This window comes from Onychostoma macrolepis, chromosome 25 (assembly GCF_012432095.1).
Source record: "Onychostoma macrolepis isolate SWU-2019 chromosome 25, ASM1243209v1, whole genome shotgun sequence".
Taxonomy (NCBI): Eukaryota; Metazoa; Chordata; class Actinopteri; order Cypriniformes; family Cyprinidae; genus Onychostoma; species Onychostoma macrolepis.
In genome coordinates, this window is record NC_081179.1 from 14,927,547 (window position 1) to 14,942,152 (window position 14,606).

At 37.6% G+C, this 14,606-nt stretch overlaps 1 protein-coding gene across 1 annotated transcript; it reads left to right on the plus strand.

Annotated features, from left to right (window-relative positions):
* The first annotated feature begins 2 nt into the window (after positions 1-2).
* fnbp4 (formin binding protein 4) lies at positions 3-14,051 on the plus strand. The gene is made up of 17 exons (XM_058767727.1): positions 3-197; positions 757-831; positions 1,464-1,594; positions 1,703-1,874; positions 1,975-2,119; positions 5,571-5,682; positions 5,784-6,110; positions 6,290-6,491; positions 6,609-6,700; positions 7,482-7,586; positions 8,553-8,686; positions 9,537-9,697; positions 12,245-12,489; positions 12,572-12,707; positions 12,802-12,995; positions 13,329-13,486; positions 13,581-14,051. Exons 1-17 carry the CDS (start codon positions 77-79, stop codon positions 13,669-13,671), a joined length of 2,601 nt encoding a protein of 866 aa, XP_058623710.1. The 5' UTR covers positions 3-76; the 3' UTR covers positions 13,672-14,051.
* Positions 14,052-14,606: the final 555 nt, after the last annotated feature.

Sequence of the window (14,606 nt, forward strand, 5' to 3'; positions counted from 1 at the left end):
CCATTTGGAAAGCAAGAACGGATCAGTTCCACGCAGGGCTGTGATCGAGAGCGGAGCGCCGATATTAACAGTCGCGATGGGGAAGAAGACTCGTGCAGGCACCGGTAGGAGAACCATATTACAGCTCTCCCCACCGGGACCGAACCGCGCAGCGACGGGAGCGGCCAGAGAGGACGGGGTCGGCTCGGGATCCGAAGGTGGGCGAGAAAGACATCAGTAGACGTGTAAACCGTAAAATTTGGAGCAAGACGAACCATTTTAAGAGAAACGCGCGCTTCTATAGCGAGTCGAAACGAGTTTATTTAGTAAACTTATTAGTCATTTGTGATATTTGGCTAATCATAATAAAAGATTCCGTTGTTGCTATAAATGAACTTGTTTTAATAAACTTAACGTACACAAATTGTGTGGTTCAGTTCTTACCCTTTGAATCCCCGTTTGTCAGGTTTAACGTTAGCATTAGCCACCGGGACAGATTAACCGATAAATGTGCGTGCTGATGTAGCTAGTCAAACTGATTATGACCTAAACAACATGAAATGACAAGTAACGATTTATTTTGATATATTTAAGCGAATTGTTTGCAATTTAAGTCATTTATAAGCCACAGTTTCGAGTTAGCAGCACAGCTGCACTGGGCTTCAGACAAAGCGTTAGCCAAACATGCTAACGTTAACTCACCCGCACCGGAACAACAAGGATAACTTCGTTATAAATGTTTTAAAAACGTTATAATCTCTCTTTTTCCCGTTGTAGACGAACCTGAGGGTAACACAGATGGTCAGCGAGAAGTTAATGTAGTAATGAAGACACCAGCTGTGAAGGCCACACGTAAGTTATGCCAGATTGTCACTACATAATATGTTACTGTATTTACGTAAAGAGTAATAACAAATGTGTGTGTATATATATGAATTCTTAAAATATATACTTAATATTTTTATTACTTTTAATTATCGTTAAATGTTTAATTTATTTGCTTATTTTTGTGGAAACTGATATAAATGTATTTATTTTATAGTATAGTGTCTACATATATATACACACGCACACTCACATACATAGGTCAAAGACGAGCCTTTATATTTAGGTCGCCGGCTTGCCGCATCAAAATAAGTTGACAAAAGTGATTTTATGTACATAGATGCATGACATCAGTCAGTGAGAGATTTATGCAAAATATCTAAAAAAAAAAAAAACTTGTTCTGACCTGATTGTATAAGTGATCATACATTGGTAAATATTTAAATAAATAAAAATAGAGTCTTTTAATGTTATCTAATGATTACTGTTCTAAATATGCCTCACAAGATTTTTGGTGTAAAAGCTATTGTTACACTCAAAGATGTTTGTGTAATATTTTTGTGGTTTATTTATTTGTTTTTTTAGATATGCTGTTGTACAATTTAAAGAATGTCATTGTACTACATTTGATTCAGTTTTACCTTGTATTTGCTCTGTAGAGGGTTTATCTCTGCTTGGTGCTTATGAAGACAGTGACGAAGAAGATGCAGCTGAAAACACCTCGACTGCCACGAAGGCAAAGCATAACCAGTCCACAGACATTGACAGCACACTTGCCAATTTTATGGCGGTGAGTGAAGTCATGGGCTACTTAAGACCAGACGTATCGATTTGTGCACAGTTTATATAAAAATCTGTTTGTAATTTTGATCCTGGCTATCAAATGTCTTTCCTAAAGGAAATTGATGCGATTACGACCCAACCAACCCAGACAAGTGAATCTGGGACAGAGCCAAGTGCACCAGCCCCGACTCCTCCTCGCCCCGAACCCAAACCAGACCAGCAGACTCATGATCAGAACGGACCCGCACAAGAATTTCAATACAACACACAGTACTCTCTCGCAGGAGGTGAGCTTTCTAGTCGACTGGTTCTGTTTTGTGTATATAGTATAATTCTTAAACTAAATGAAAGAATGTGGAAGTTAATACTTGTCGTCTTGTGTTGTAGCTGGGTTAGAGATGGGTGATTGGCAGGAAGTGTGGGATGAAAATACTGGCTGTTATTATTACTGGAACACTCAGACCAATGAGGTGGCCTGGGAGCTCCCGCATTACCTGGCAAACCAGATGCAGAGTCTACATTACACGGGCAGGTGAGTTGTGAATATGAGATCAACAAAAGGGACATTTTGCTGGCAGTCAGTTTTAGGGTGCTTTCACTCTAGCACTTTTGGTACACAACCGGATTCGATTGACGTCAGAGTTCGGTTTGTTTGGATGATGTGAATGCTGTCTTCCGACCTCGGGTGCGCACCTGCGAACCGTACCAGAGTCCGCTTAAAAAGGGTGGTCTGAGGTTCGGTTCATGTGAACTCTGGTACGGTTCGCTGCTGATGTGAACGCAATCGTACCAAATCACGGAAGTGAAATGATATTAATGACATATTATTTGATATAAATGTAGGTTTGTGTGTGTTTCACTCACTTTCCTGATGAGCGTGACTGACACGCAGCAAACAGTGAGCTTTGTCTCATTTCTGTTCGCTTTCAGCGTTCTTTAGAGCTTTTGTAGTACATTCGTAAGACAGACGTAAGTGCCGTTATGTACTGAAGCTTTGGAAACAAAACCAATGGTTCAAAAACAGAAATATCTAAAAATAAAAAGAGAGCAACTATGCATTTTGCTGCCTTCTCCTGCGCTGTCGTTACTAAGCAACGGGGTAGACAGCTGCTGGCTTGATGACGCAAACGAACTGCGGTTCGGAACCAAATAACATAATATGAAGACAGTCCAGCGGGGGCAGGGGGAGGGGGGAGCAATCGAACTTGGGTTTGGACCAGGCAATCGAATCAAGTGTGACAGCACCCTTAAATGATTTTTACTAGATTTTTAGAAGATATTTTATTTAAAAAAAAAAAGATATTTTACAGAAATATTATAATGTTTTATATATATATATATATATATATATATATATATATATATATATATATATATAAAATGTGTGTATATATACTAGTGTTGTCAAAAGACCCGGTACTTCGGTACCAAGTCGGTACTAAAAAAATGAAAACGTCACGGTACCAGGTTTTTTTTAAGTACCGGTGGTACCGAGTACCCGGTCAACCCGGTTCTTGACGCGTACGGACCTATGATTTCCGCGATGCAGAAAACGCGGACGGAATCTCGGAATCCAGTTATAAAAACGGAGTTTACAGTTTAGCACGGAATGTCAAGGAACTTGTCAAAGTTTGGATGAATTAATCAAAAGTAGGTCGTCACACTTTAATTAAAATGGCGACATGGACTAGTATCTGTAAATATTAAGCCGCAAAAGTCGATTCAGATATGAATCCCGCATGTTCTGCGAGTCTCTGTGTGTGTGAATGAATGAATGAATGAATGAATGGCAGAGACGCGCGTTTTTTTTTTTTTTTTTTACACTGAAGCGCACGACGCTCGCGGTGATTTCATCATCTGCCGTCTCAATGAAGACATAAATACATAAACAACATCTACAGAACTGCTCTGAGAGTCCCTTCACGAGTATTCTACCGTTCCATTTGAGTAAAACCAGCTTCATATCATATAGCTACACACAGAAATTTAAAGGTATTCACGGCAACCTGTCAAAATAAAAGTTTATCTTAAAGACATTGTGCCAAAAATATATTACTATTATTTAGTAGAATGTATGTGATACTATTACTACTGTTGATAAAAAATATATATATTTTTAAAGAAATAATCACACAATATTTCTTCAATATTAAAATTTTAATAGTAAATCCCCTTTATTTACCCAAAAAATAAAATGTTTAAATTTCATTAATTAAAAGACAAATTAAATTTGGGTGAAACTTTACTGTTTTTCATACTTTTATTACTTAAAACTTGCAACACAATTTAAATAAGTATGAAGAATGGCATTGATTTTTGTAAATTTTATTTTTGTTTGACTATTCATAAAAATAGTGTTTTTAATTAGCATGTGGTACCGAAATTGGTACCGAGAACTAGAGGTCGACCGATTCATCGGTTTTGCCGATTAATCGGCACCGATAGTTGATTGCCACAACTATCGGTTATCGGCGAAAATCCATGCGATAGTTTTCCGGTTTGCAACCATTGCTGGAGTGGCTGAGAAGGGTCCGCTGGCATTATACAGTACGAGAGTGGCCTCTAGAGGCGGAAATCACTGACAGCATGTGTTGTTTATTTTGACACGTGACACTGCGAGCTGCACAGAGTGGGAAACTCCAGCCGCGCATTTAAATACAGCCGACAGAAAAGCCTGCCGTGGAACAGAGCGCCATTCACATAGTTTTCTATTAAATTACATTATATTTGTCCCAAATCGTTGTGAATGTATAATGACTTCACCCTAGGCTATAAATTATGCATTGTGCATTTTTCAGCAAAACGTTTGTCTTTCTGTGGCTCTAATAAAGTCTGTATGCTTCATATAGAGCTGTAATACAGATCGCGCGTTCTCTTTCCGCTTGCTCTGTTTTTTTTAAACACCTAACTTCAAACTCATTTATGCCACATCGTTCATTCTTGAAGCAAACAATTATGTCCGTTTGGTGATTTAAATAAATAGTTTTAGACCGCCACTTGATCTGAACGCAAAGCGTCTGGTGTGTGTGTGATACCTCTGAGTTCTCCTAGATGCAGCGCTGCGCTTTTGTGTGTGACTAACTTTTTTTTATTTGATTAGATAATTATCAAGTGTTAAAAAATAGAAGCAAATAAAGTGTGAGTACACATACAATATCCATATGTATAATTTGAATGCTATGGCCTTGTGTAGATATTTAAAGATGGTCATCTTTAAGCATGACTGTTGAAATTAAATGGTAATACTTAACAATAAGAGTCCATTTGTAGCATTAATGAAAACTGTAGAAGTATTGTTCCTTGTTAGTGTGTTCATTTCAACATTCACTATTAGCAACTAATAGGCAACACTTTTAAATTTTAAAGTTTCTTCTTTTAACATTAGCAAACTATGAAATAACTTTAATGATCAATATAGTAAATAACATTAATATTTTTATTCATTTACCAAGTATGGTTCAGTACTGTTACTGCTTTTTTCTTTTTAAATAGTAAAGCACTAGCTTTCTTTCAATATCCATTTTGAAAACTATCGGTTGATTAATCGGTATCGGCCAGTGTGGTCCAACCTAGCTATCGGTATCGTTAAAATCCACTATCGGTCGACCTCTACCGAGAACCGTGGATTTTCACTGGTATCGGTACTGAATACTGAAATTTTGGTACCGTGACAACACTAATATATACTGTATATTCCTGTTTTATACGTATTATATAAATCTTATTTGTGTATATACATTTTTATAACATAAATAAAATATGAACAATTATTTATAACTTGTAAACTTTTTACTCAAATTGTTATGCTGATATTTTACACAAATTGCATAATTTAAACTATATAATTATATTTTAATATTTAAATATAAAATATTTATGATTTATAGTAAGTTTTATGTTTACAATTGTATTAAAATTATCATGTTCTGGTGTACTATATATATATATATAATGCATTTTATTTTGAATATTATTTTCCCCAGTTCGTCTGTAAATGGCAATGGTGTAGCACATCACAGTGGTTACACTGAACAGCAGTCTGTTGTTGTTGCTGCTGCTGCTGCTCCTGCATCTAAGAGAGAAACCAAGAAGAAGGCAAGAATTTTTTTGACTTCTCCCTAAAATGCATGAGATGGGAAAACTACTTGAAATCAACTTTGGTCATTAGTATAATTCTGCATCCTCTATCCTCACAGGAAGTAATCGAGAGTGTTGTGGCTTTGACCAGCGAGGAAGAAGAGAGGCGAGGTGTGGCAGCTACTCTCCTTGCTCCTCTTATCCCAGAGGAAGTGAAGGAGGCAGAGGAGAAGTGGAGAAAGAAGGCGCTGGCCATAGAGGAGACCGTAGAAATGGCCCAGGAGGTAGAAGGCGAAGGCACTCCATCTTTGGACTCCCCGGCTCCCCGAGATACGGACAGCCAGAGTAACCAGCGCAGCAGAAACCACTCTGCAGAATCTTCTGACAGAGAGGAGGAGGCAGAAGAGGACACCATGGAACTAGAACTAGCACTAGAGAGGAAAAAAGTGCGTTGCTTCATTACTCATTAGTCTCTATATTATATTAATATTTCTATATTCTGATTATGCAGTCATTATCTTAGTCTGATTTCATGCCCGATTAAGCCAATATTGTCAATGAATGAATCTTTCTGTACAGTTTCTTTTGTGAAAAGCTGGTATTGAAAGTGTTTGTTGTCCTGCAGGCTGAGCTTCGTGCCTTAGAGGAAGGTGACGGCAGTGCCGGTGGTTCGAGCCCCTGTTCTGAAGCAAGTCAGGATGGGCCTCGTAATTTGCTTTTGAAGAAGAACAAATGGAAGACGGCTTTTCTCCGTGCGCCAAGTCCTGATTCGAGCAGCCGGGGCTCAGACAAGGCAGGATGGGCCACTCCAGAGCACTCAGACAATGGTAAAGATTGGCAGTAGTAATAGAAGTGCTTAGAAATGTAATTAATTTGACAGAAATTAGGTTTCTTACATTATGAATGAATTAATTAATGACTTACTGAACATTTTGTGTTTCAAGCACATTCCAAAACAGCTGAGAAGCAAGGAGAGGAAGATGAAAAGGAGAAGCCTGTATCCAAAGCTCTTCAAAAGGAAGAAGAGGACCTCAAGGTAATTCAGTGCAGTCAAAATTGACCATTTTTTCTTTAATACACATTTCTGCTTTTGTACTGATCTTATGCTCGCAAAGGCTGCATTTAATTGATTTATTTGAATAAAAATACAGTAAAAACAGTAATATTGTGAAATATTATTGCAACCAATAAATAATTGTTCTCTTTTAATGTATATTAATTTATTTCTGTGATGGCAAAGTCAAGTCACATTTATTTCTATAGCACTTTATTAAATACAAATTGTTTCAAAGCAGTGTTACAGTAAAAAAAAAAAAAAAAACAGAATCAGTTGTGGAAACTTCAAATATAAGACTTAATCTTTCAGAAATCAGTTGGTGCTCAAGAAACATGCTTAATATTTTTGCAAACAGTGGTACTTTTTTTTTTTTTTACAGGATTCTTTGATTAAATAGTAAGTTCAAAAGAACAATATTTATTTGAAATGGAAGTCTTTTGAAACAAATGTCTTTACTGTGACTTTTGATCATTTTAATGAATGCATCTTTGCTGAATAATGGTATTAACTTCCTAAAATCAAAATTAAATCTCGTTTTAGCTGTTTTTCTAATTTCAGTGCAAAAAATGTCACAACTGCAGAAATAAAATGAGCAGTGAGGAGCGTTTTTGGTATTGTATTTAAACAACTTCAAGTATACCCCTTAGTTACACTACTTTAAGGAATATTTAGAGGAAATGAGCTGCAAGTTACAGTTACTGGTAATTTGAAATGTTATGTGATAGACTTCATTGAAAGTTGTTGGTCTTGGCTCCTTTAGTTTCAGATCGGAGAGCTTGCTAACACACTCACCAGCAAAATGGAGTTTTTGGGAATTGACAAGAAAGCCATCTCGAACTTTCAGCTGCTGCTGCTGCAAACGGAGGTAGGAGCATAATTAGTGCTGTCAAATGATTAATCGCATCCAAAATAAAAAATTTTGTTTACATAATATACGTGAGTGTACTGTGTATATTTATATCTTAAGTATAAATAGACACGCATGCATGTATAGATTTAAGAAAAATGTTATGTTTATATATTAAATAAATTTATACGTGATATAATTTATATGAATATAAATATATACATGTAAGTAAATGTAAATATTTTCAAAATATGTGCTGTAGGTGTGTTAACACAGTTGATTTAATAGGAATCAATCTATATAGTGTTTTATTTTTATGTTGATTACATTTCTTGAATGCTCCTGCTAAATACACCTATTGTAACTGTTTTATTTATATATTATGTGTATTTGTAATATGTATCTTTGTTCTCATTTTTTAATAACAAAGATAAAATAATGACAAAGATTTTTATCTTCGCCCACTTTGGCCTAAATATCCACCATTCTTTTTTTAATACTTTTGTTATCTTGAAAGGTTTTGTCTTTATAATAGGGAAATTTGTTTGGCTGTAATGCTTAGACAACTTGCAAAATAGTAAAACCAACATGACAAAGAATCGTGATAAAATCGTGAATCGTGATTTTTCTTAAAAATATTGTGATATATTTTTTCCATATCGCCCACCCCTATTCTGCACAACCATATTTTAGATCCCTTAAACTTACCCCAAACCCAAACTTAACTATCTTACTAACTATTAATAAGCAGCAAATTAAGAAAATTGAAAATTGGTCCCCAAACTAAACTGTGACCATAATTGTGTGATGTTGTGTATGTTAACAAAAAACATTTAAACAAATTTTTAAATTATGTATTTTTGTTTATGTATAAACGCATTTAAACTAAAGAAATATATGATATAAATATATGTACGTGTGTTTATATTTATTCTGCCGATATGCATATTGAAATGGCCTTTCGACTCATTTCTCTTCCTCCAGACGCGGATCGCAGATTGGCGAGAGGGTGCCCTGAATGGAAACTATCTCCGGCGCAGGCTGCAGGAAGCTGCTGAGCACATAAAACATTACGAACTTAACGCCACTCCCAAAGGCTGGTCCTGCCACTGGGACAGGTACGCGCTCCTTACCTTTCACATCCTTATCACTCCCCCTCCCTAAAAGTCCCCCTCCTCATGTGACGATTGACACTGCCTCCGCTGCTATGACAAACGCGCGACTGATTTGCACTTGGTTGTATTACTGGGGAGTGTTTACGAGCACGGAAAAAGACAGAAGGTAATCCTGATAAGGGAGCGTCTCTAAAGAGCCAGCCTGACTGCCAAAGATTTGGGCCCCATCTCCTCCCCTCAAAGTCAGTCTAAAGGGTTAGGAAGGTGGTTGCGCGTGCGAGAGCTTTGAACTTTACAGGACTGCCCCCAAAATGATGGGAGAAATGAGTGACACAGAGTGACCACGTGGAAGCAGCGTGTCACAAGCATCAGTAAAGGAAGACGATGCCTTGCCCTCGGAGCCTGAAGGTCAGACCAATCTATTTCATTGTTTTACTGGATTTTTTCCATGCACACTATTGATGATTGTTCAATAAAAATGTTGTCTTTTACCCTCTGTTGAAGATGCCTGCCTTAAGGCATCTAGCGGAGGGGTTTTGTCACTGTCAGTGTGAGTATTGCCATGACAATTGAGACGAAGTGATTTGTAATAATGTCTAAGCTTTTCAGGATTGGAAATTTCTCTTTTTTTTGCCATGTTTTTTTTTCTTAGAGAATAAGGTGGGTTCTTTATCAGTGCACCCCTTCCAATCTGGCTTCTCCTCTGGGCTCCCAGTGAAGCCCAGTTCAACATTCCCTCATTAGGGAACTAGAGCCCCACTTTCCTTTGACTCTCCAAGGGTCTCATGACCTTGAAATCAGTTGAGGGAACAGTTGCTAAGACGCATCTGTGTGTTTGTTTCTCCACCTCTAGAGAGCACAGACGGTACTTCTATGTGAACGAGAGGACCAACGCTTCCCAGTGGGAGTTTCCAGCCGTGGAGGACAACGAGGAAGCCAAGCCGCCCCTACCACCCACTTCTGGCCTTGGAGACACTAGTCAACCATCTGCAGAAACCACTGGTGCTATAACAGGTAAAAGTTGTCAGTTATGACATCTTTTAAATATTAATTAAAGTTTCAATGAATGCATACAATGACTTGAATACACCTTTTCCATGATGAATATGTTTTTGATTTAAAGGGGTGGTTGACTGCTTTTTTTTCTAGGCTTGAGGCCTGTGTTTACATGTTAATGCTTCGTTAAAAAAAAACACATTATTTTTCACATAATTTACCTTTATTCTACACCGCTCTCTCCCTTGTCTGATGAACGCTCTGATGATTTCCTGGTTTTATGAAGCCCCTCCCTTAAAAATACGCGATGGACTCAAATTGGTTAGCTGGCCCAGTGTGTTGTGATTCGCTAAACTGTCTAGTGCGCATGAAGAAACTTCCCACCCCTCACCTCCGCGGCATGTAGTCCAGTTGTATTGTAAACAATGACGTCGTTAATATTGCTTATCAGTTTGAGCCCGATTGAGACCCAGAGAATTTTAGTGAAGAGGATCATGCAGAACCTGTGCAAGCACACTTAATGGCTCTTAATGGTATGTTTTGTTTGTTGTTGTCTCATACTTTTAGATACGCTGTTATTTGTAAATGCTACTGCTTATGTTAGCTTCTAATGTACGGTTTTATCTGGATTAAAGCCTTAATACAGCAGAATACATGATTGCGTTGCATGCGTCCATGTTTAACACTTCTCGTAACTATGTGAAAAATATCTGTCTGTTTATACACATAAAGTGAATAATTGGAACGCAGTTCCACTGAAGGAACTGATGATCTGTATGTGAGAGAGAAAGAGATGCAGAGCATACACGGACACGAGGAACAGGATAAGGAACGGCTGCTTTAGAACATTGATTTTGAAACTTGTGAATCCATTAGAATCGTTTTCATATTTATAGAATAGTTTTGACGGCATGGCAACATCTCATCCTCTTCTCTAAAGCAGCCGACATGGCCCCACCTCCTTTGTTGGATGTTCCCGAGGGTAGGGTTTATGTAAATTTCAGGGTTTGTGACGTCTCCAACCCTGGAAGTAACTCGTTGTAGTCCCTACGAGCCTTAAAGGTGCTGTATGTAGGATTGACACCGAGTGGTTGAACTAGGTATTGCAGTCCAAATTCAAAATATTGGAGACCGTTATTTTCACCCGGCCCCTCCTCCTCAGACTTGACGCACACGCAGGTTGCCAGATCAACGACATTAACAGGAACGAGCGCACATGATGATAAATACAATTAAATACGCTGTGTTTTCCACCAACTGGCAACCCGCGGTGCCGAAATACAATTGGGTAAACTGGCAGTGGGCAGGAATGCACATTTTCAAAGGAGAATAATTGACTGTAGCATTGTTTTTCAGATAAACAAGTATGTTAACTTAGCATGTTTCTTAAATATCTGCAAACATATTATGGTATTTTTATGCTTTAGTAGAGTCAAAATCCTACATACAGCACCTTTAACTGTAGGCATTAAACTGCCATAATTTTAAAAGACAATATCTCCGTTTGCATTGAACTTTCAGCATCGTAACTTTGCAGATATTGTTTATGCTCAAACAGCAACATTACACACTAACTAAAGTTAAAAAAGTGAAATCACAATCATCCACGCCTTTAATAAAATTAAATGCAAATATATTTTATTAATTTTGGGGGCCTGATGTCAAAAATGTCAGGGTAATAGGGCTGCGAGAGTTTAATTAAATAAATGTGCAGCCTGTTTTATAGTGAAGCGCAACACTGTTCATTTACAAGCAAACAGCTCATGATCTGGTGTTTTCAGTATATTAGTTCTCAATTTTTATACATTTCTTAAATACTTTATCTTTATAGAGAAATATTACATTAGTAATAGCTTGTATCTCGTAAGAATAATAATTATAAATACTGAGTATATTTATTGTCACTTTGACATAATCACAAAATAGTTGGCCAAATTTACTAGAAAAATTTCTAATTTAAGTGAACTTAAAACAATTTTCATAAACCCATTATAATAAATGCCATATTTAGCTACATGTGCCCTTCAGCAAGAAGGAAATGTACTGAAATTGAATAAAGTTATAACACTAAATTCTAAATTAAATATAGATAAATCCTTAAAGCTACAAAAGTAGATTTTTTTTTTTTTTGAGTTATTGATAACCGACATCACAGCAGCTGGTTATTAGTTTATTTGGCTGCTTTTACTTTAAGAGCTGCTGCTGCTGAACATGACACGGATCTCACAAGCATGCTCATTGTTTCATTGCTGCTTTATTATGAAATGATACAGGCTACAGCGCGCTCCGTCGTATTTGTGCGTGCAATACGCTTGTATGACTAGTGCCTGGCACTGAGGCGAAGTGGAGCACATCTGAAAAGTCTCCTCGCCTCATTTTGCGTTTAAATGAACACACTTCTAAGCAAGAAAAAAGAGACTAGCAGCAGTTGGGGTGGCCAACCCTAGCCTCGCCCCGCATTAACTGCATTAAATATTTTTAATGCCGTAAAACTGGAAAAACAAATCACCTGCGTTAACGCGCTAATTTTGACAGCACTAATTATTTTATTTATTTTTTCAATAGGAACTTCGTTAGGAGATATGCAGTCTTATTGGATGGCTCCCCAGCCTCCTCAGCCACCATTGCCTCCACTTCCTCCAGAGGATCCACCCCCTCCACCTACAGAGCAACCGCCACCACCCCCTCCACCACCTGAATCTCCTCCTCCGCCCCCTCCACCACCCATCGAGGATGACGGAGAGATTGAGGAAGTGGAGATGGAGGATGAGGAGTCAGAACCTCCAGCTCCTGGAACAGAAGAGTTCAAGGTCACTTTTTGGTCTTGAGATTATTTCGTTTATTATGCTTTAGTGCATAGTGAAGCTATATGTTTTGATGTCTTTTCCACAGGCGGCTGAGGCAGCGGCATCTTTGGGACTTGCAGCTAAAGCCCAGAAACGCAAGGCCCCAGGCTCAGTCCCGCTGCCCAAAATGGCCACCATCGGCAGCAGCCCCATTCTTTACACTCAACCCATTGTCACAGCTGGTGAGAATAAACTGCTTTTACACGCATCAGTATTTTCAAAGAGCATCCTTTGTGGAAAGGTGTTGTTCCTCATGTTCCTCTTGTTCATTCACAGCCCCACTTCTAGTTGGAAATGCTTACTGGGGGATGACAACTGCAGTTGCACCTCCTCTGCCTACAGAAAGCATAGTCCCACCAATGCCAGCCCTGCCGCCCCAACCACCACCTCCTGCTCCACAACCTCCCAGTGCCCTGGAACCGATGAGCAAAGCACTCACAGACAAAACAAAGAAACAAAAGAAAGAGAAGGTGGGTGCTTTTTTTTTTTTTTTGGTTTGTTCTTGTGGTTTTGTTGTTGCTTTTGTTTTTTGTTTGGCTGTTTGTGTGTGGTTATTTTTTTTCTTTTTGTTTATTTTTTTTGGTTTTGGATTTGTTTTGCTGTTATTCTTTCATTTGGCTTGTTTTTTGCTTTGGGGGATTGTTTAGCATTATTGTTGGGGGATTTGTGTTTGGTTTGTTTCATGGGTTTGTATTGGTTTAGTTTTTTGGTGTTTTTGGGTTCTATTCCTTTTAAAATAAAATTAGATTAAGAATCAATTTAGACATTAAATAGTTTAAATACCGTCATTTTATGTCTTAAAGACAAAGAAGAGCAAGACAAAGATGCCGTCCCTGGTAAAGAAGTGGCAGAGCATTCAGAAAGAGCTAGATGAAGAGGAGAAGTCGAGCTCCAGTGATGAAGATAGAGATCAGCTCAACAGCAGACGCATTGAGGAATGGAAACAACAACAGCTTTCATCGTAAGTTTAAAGAAGCTATTACAAAGATTGTCAGCATACATTTGAGAAAAATACAGATTGTTCAAATGCTTGTCATTTTTGTCTCTACTTGCAGAGGGAAGGCTGGGAAGAATGCTAACTTTGAAGCACTTCCTGAAGACTGGAGGGAAAGACTGTTAAAGAAAAGAAAGATGGAGAGTTCATAACATCGCTCTTGAAAACACTAAACAAAAGAGCCTCTGGCAGAGGTGGACTGAACTGTGCTATTGTGTTGTGTCCCACTTGCTAAGCTTCAGTGGATTTAAACGGGCAAACTTGAACGAATGTTTCTTTATATAAGCGCATATTCAACTCTGTGCTGTTAAATTCAAATGCATCATCTTGTGTCTAAAGGTGTACTTTATGGGTTGTTGTAAAATAATAAAATGGCCTCTAATGTCCGGAAGTTATTTTAAAGATGCAGTGAGGGTTAAACGTACAGATTTTTTTGTTCTACTTTTTTTATTACTCCAACCATGACACCTGTGCACGATTTTTCTGTAAATTAAAATGTTATGAAATCAATATTAAAGGACTGTTTCATTTCTTTACTTTCTCAGAGCTGTTCATTTTTTTGTATGTCAAGTGTGCAAACCATCAGCTGTACAGTGAGCTCTGCATTGTCATGGGTGATATTAAAGAGTGCTTTACCTGTGTATCCAGCTAACAGTGCTTTAAAAGCTAAGCTTCAAAATCAGTTTATCTTTTATACATCTAGAAAGATCAGACCAACAGACCACTGTTAACAAGAGTTTCAGCCATGCTTCCAAAATCACATTTGAGACTTCTATGTTGTCCACGCCTTTGCACTTTAAAGTATGCTTCATATGTGAACTAACTCTCTTTTTTTTTTTTTTCCATTGATGAAGATGTGATAGTCAACTCATGTGCCAACTTTTTTCTCTCTATAATATTAATGAACATTGTTCACTAAATGTTTTTTTTTTTTTTAATTGAAAAATTGGTGTAAATGTTGCCTGAACTGGGGCTGTTGAGCCATCAAACCTTTTCTACATTGTAAATAATAAAAAACATTTCCACAAATATTTTGTTCAAGCAAATCTTTTTGAACCTCTTTTCTATTTATTTTTGGGTGTGAAAG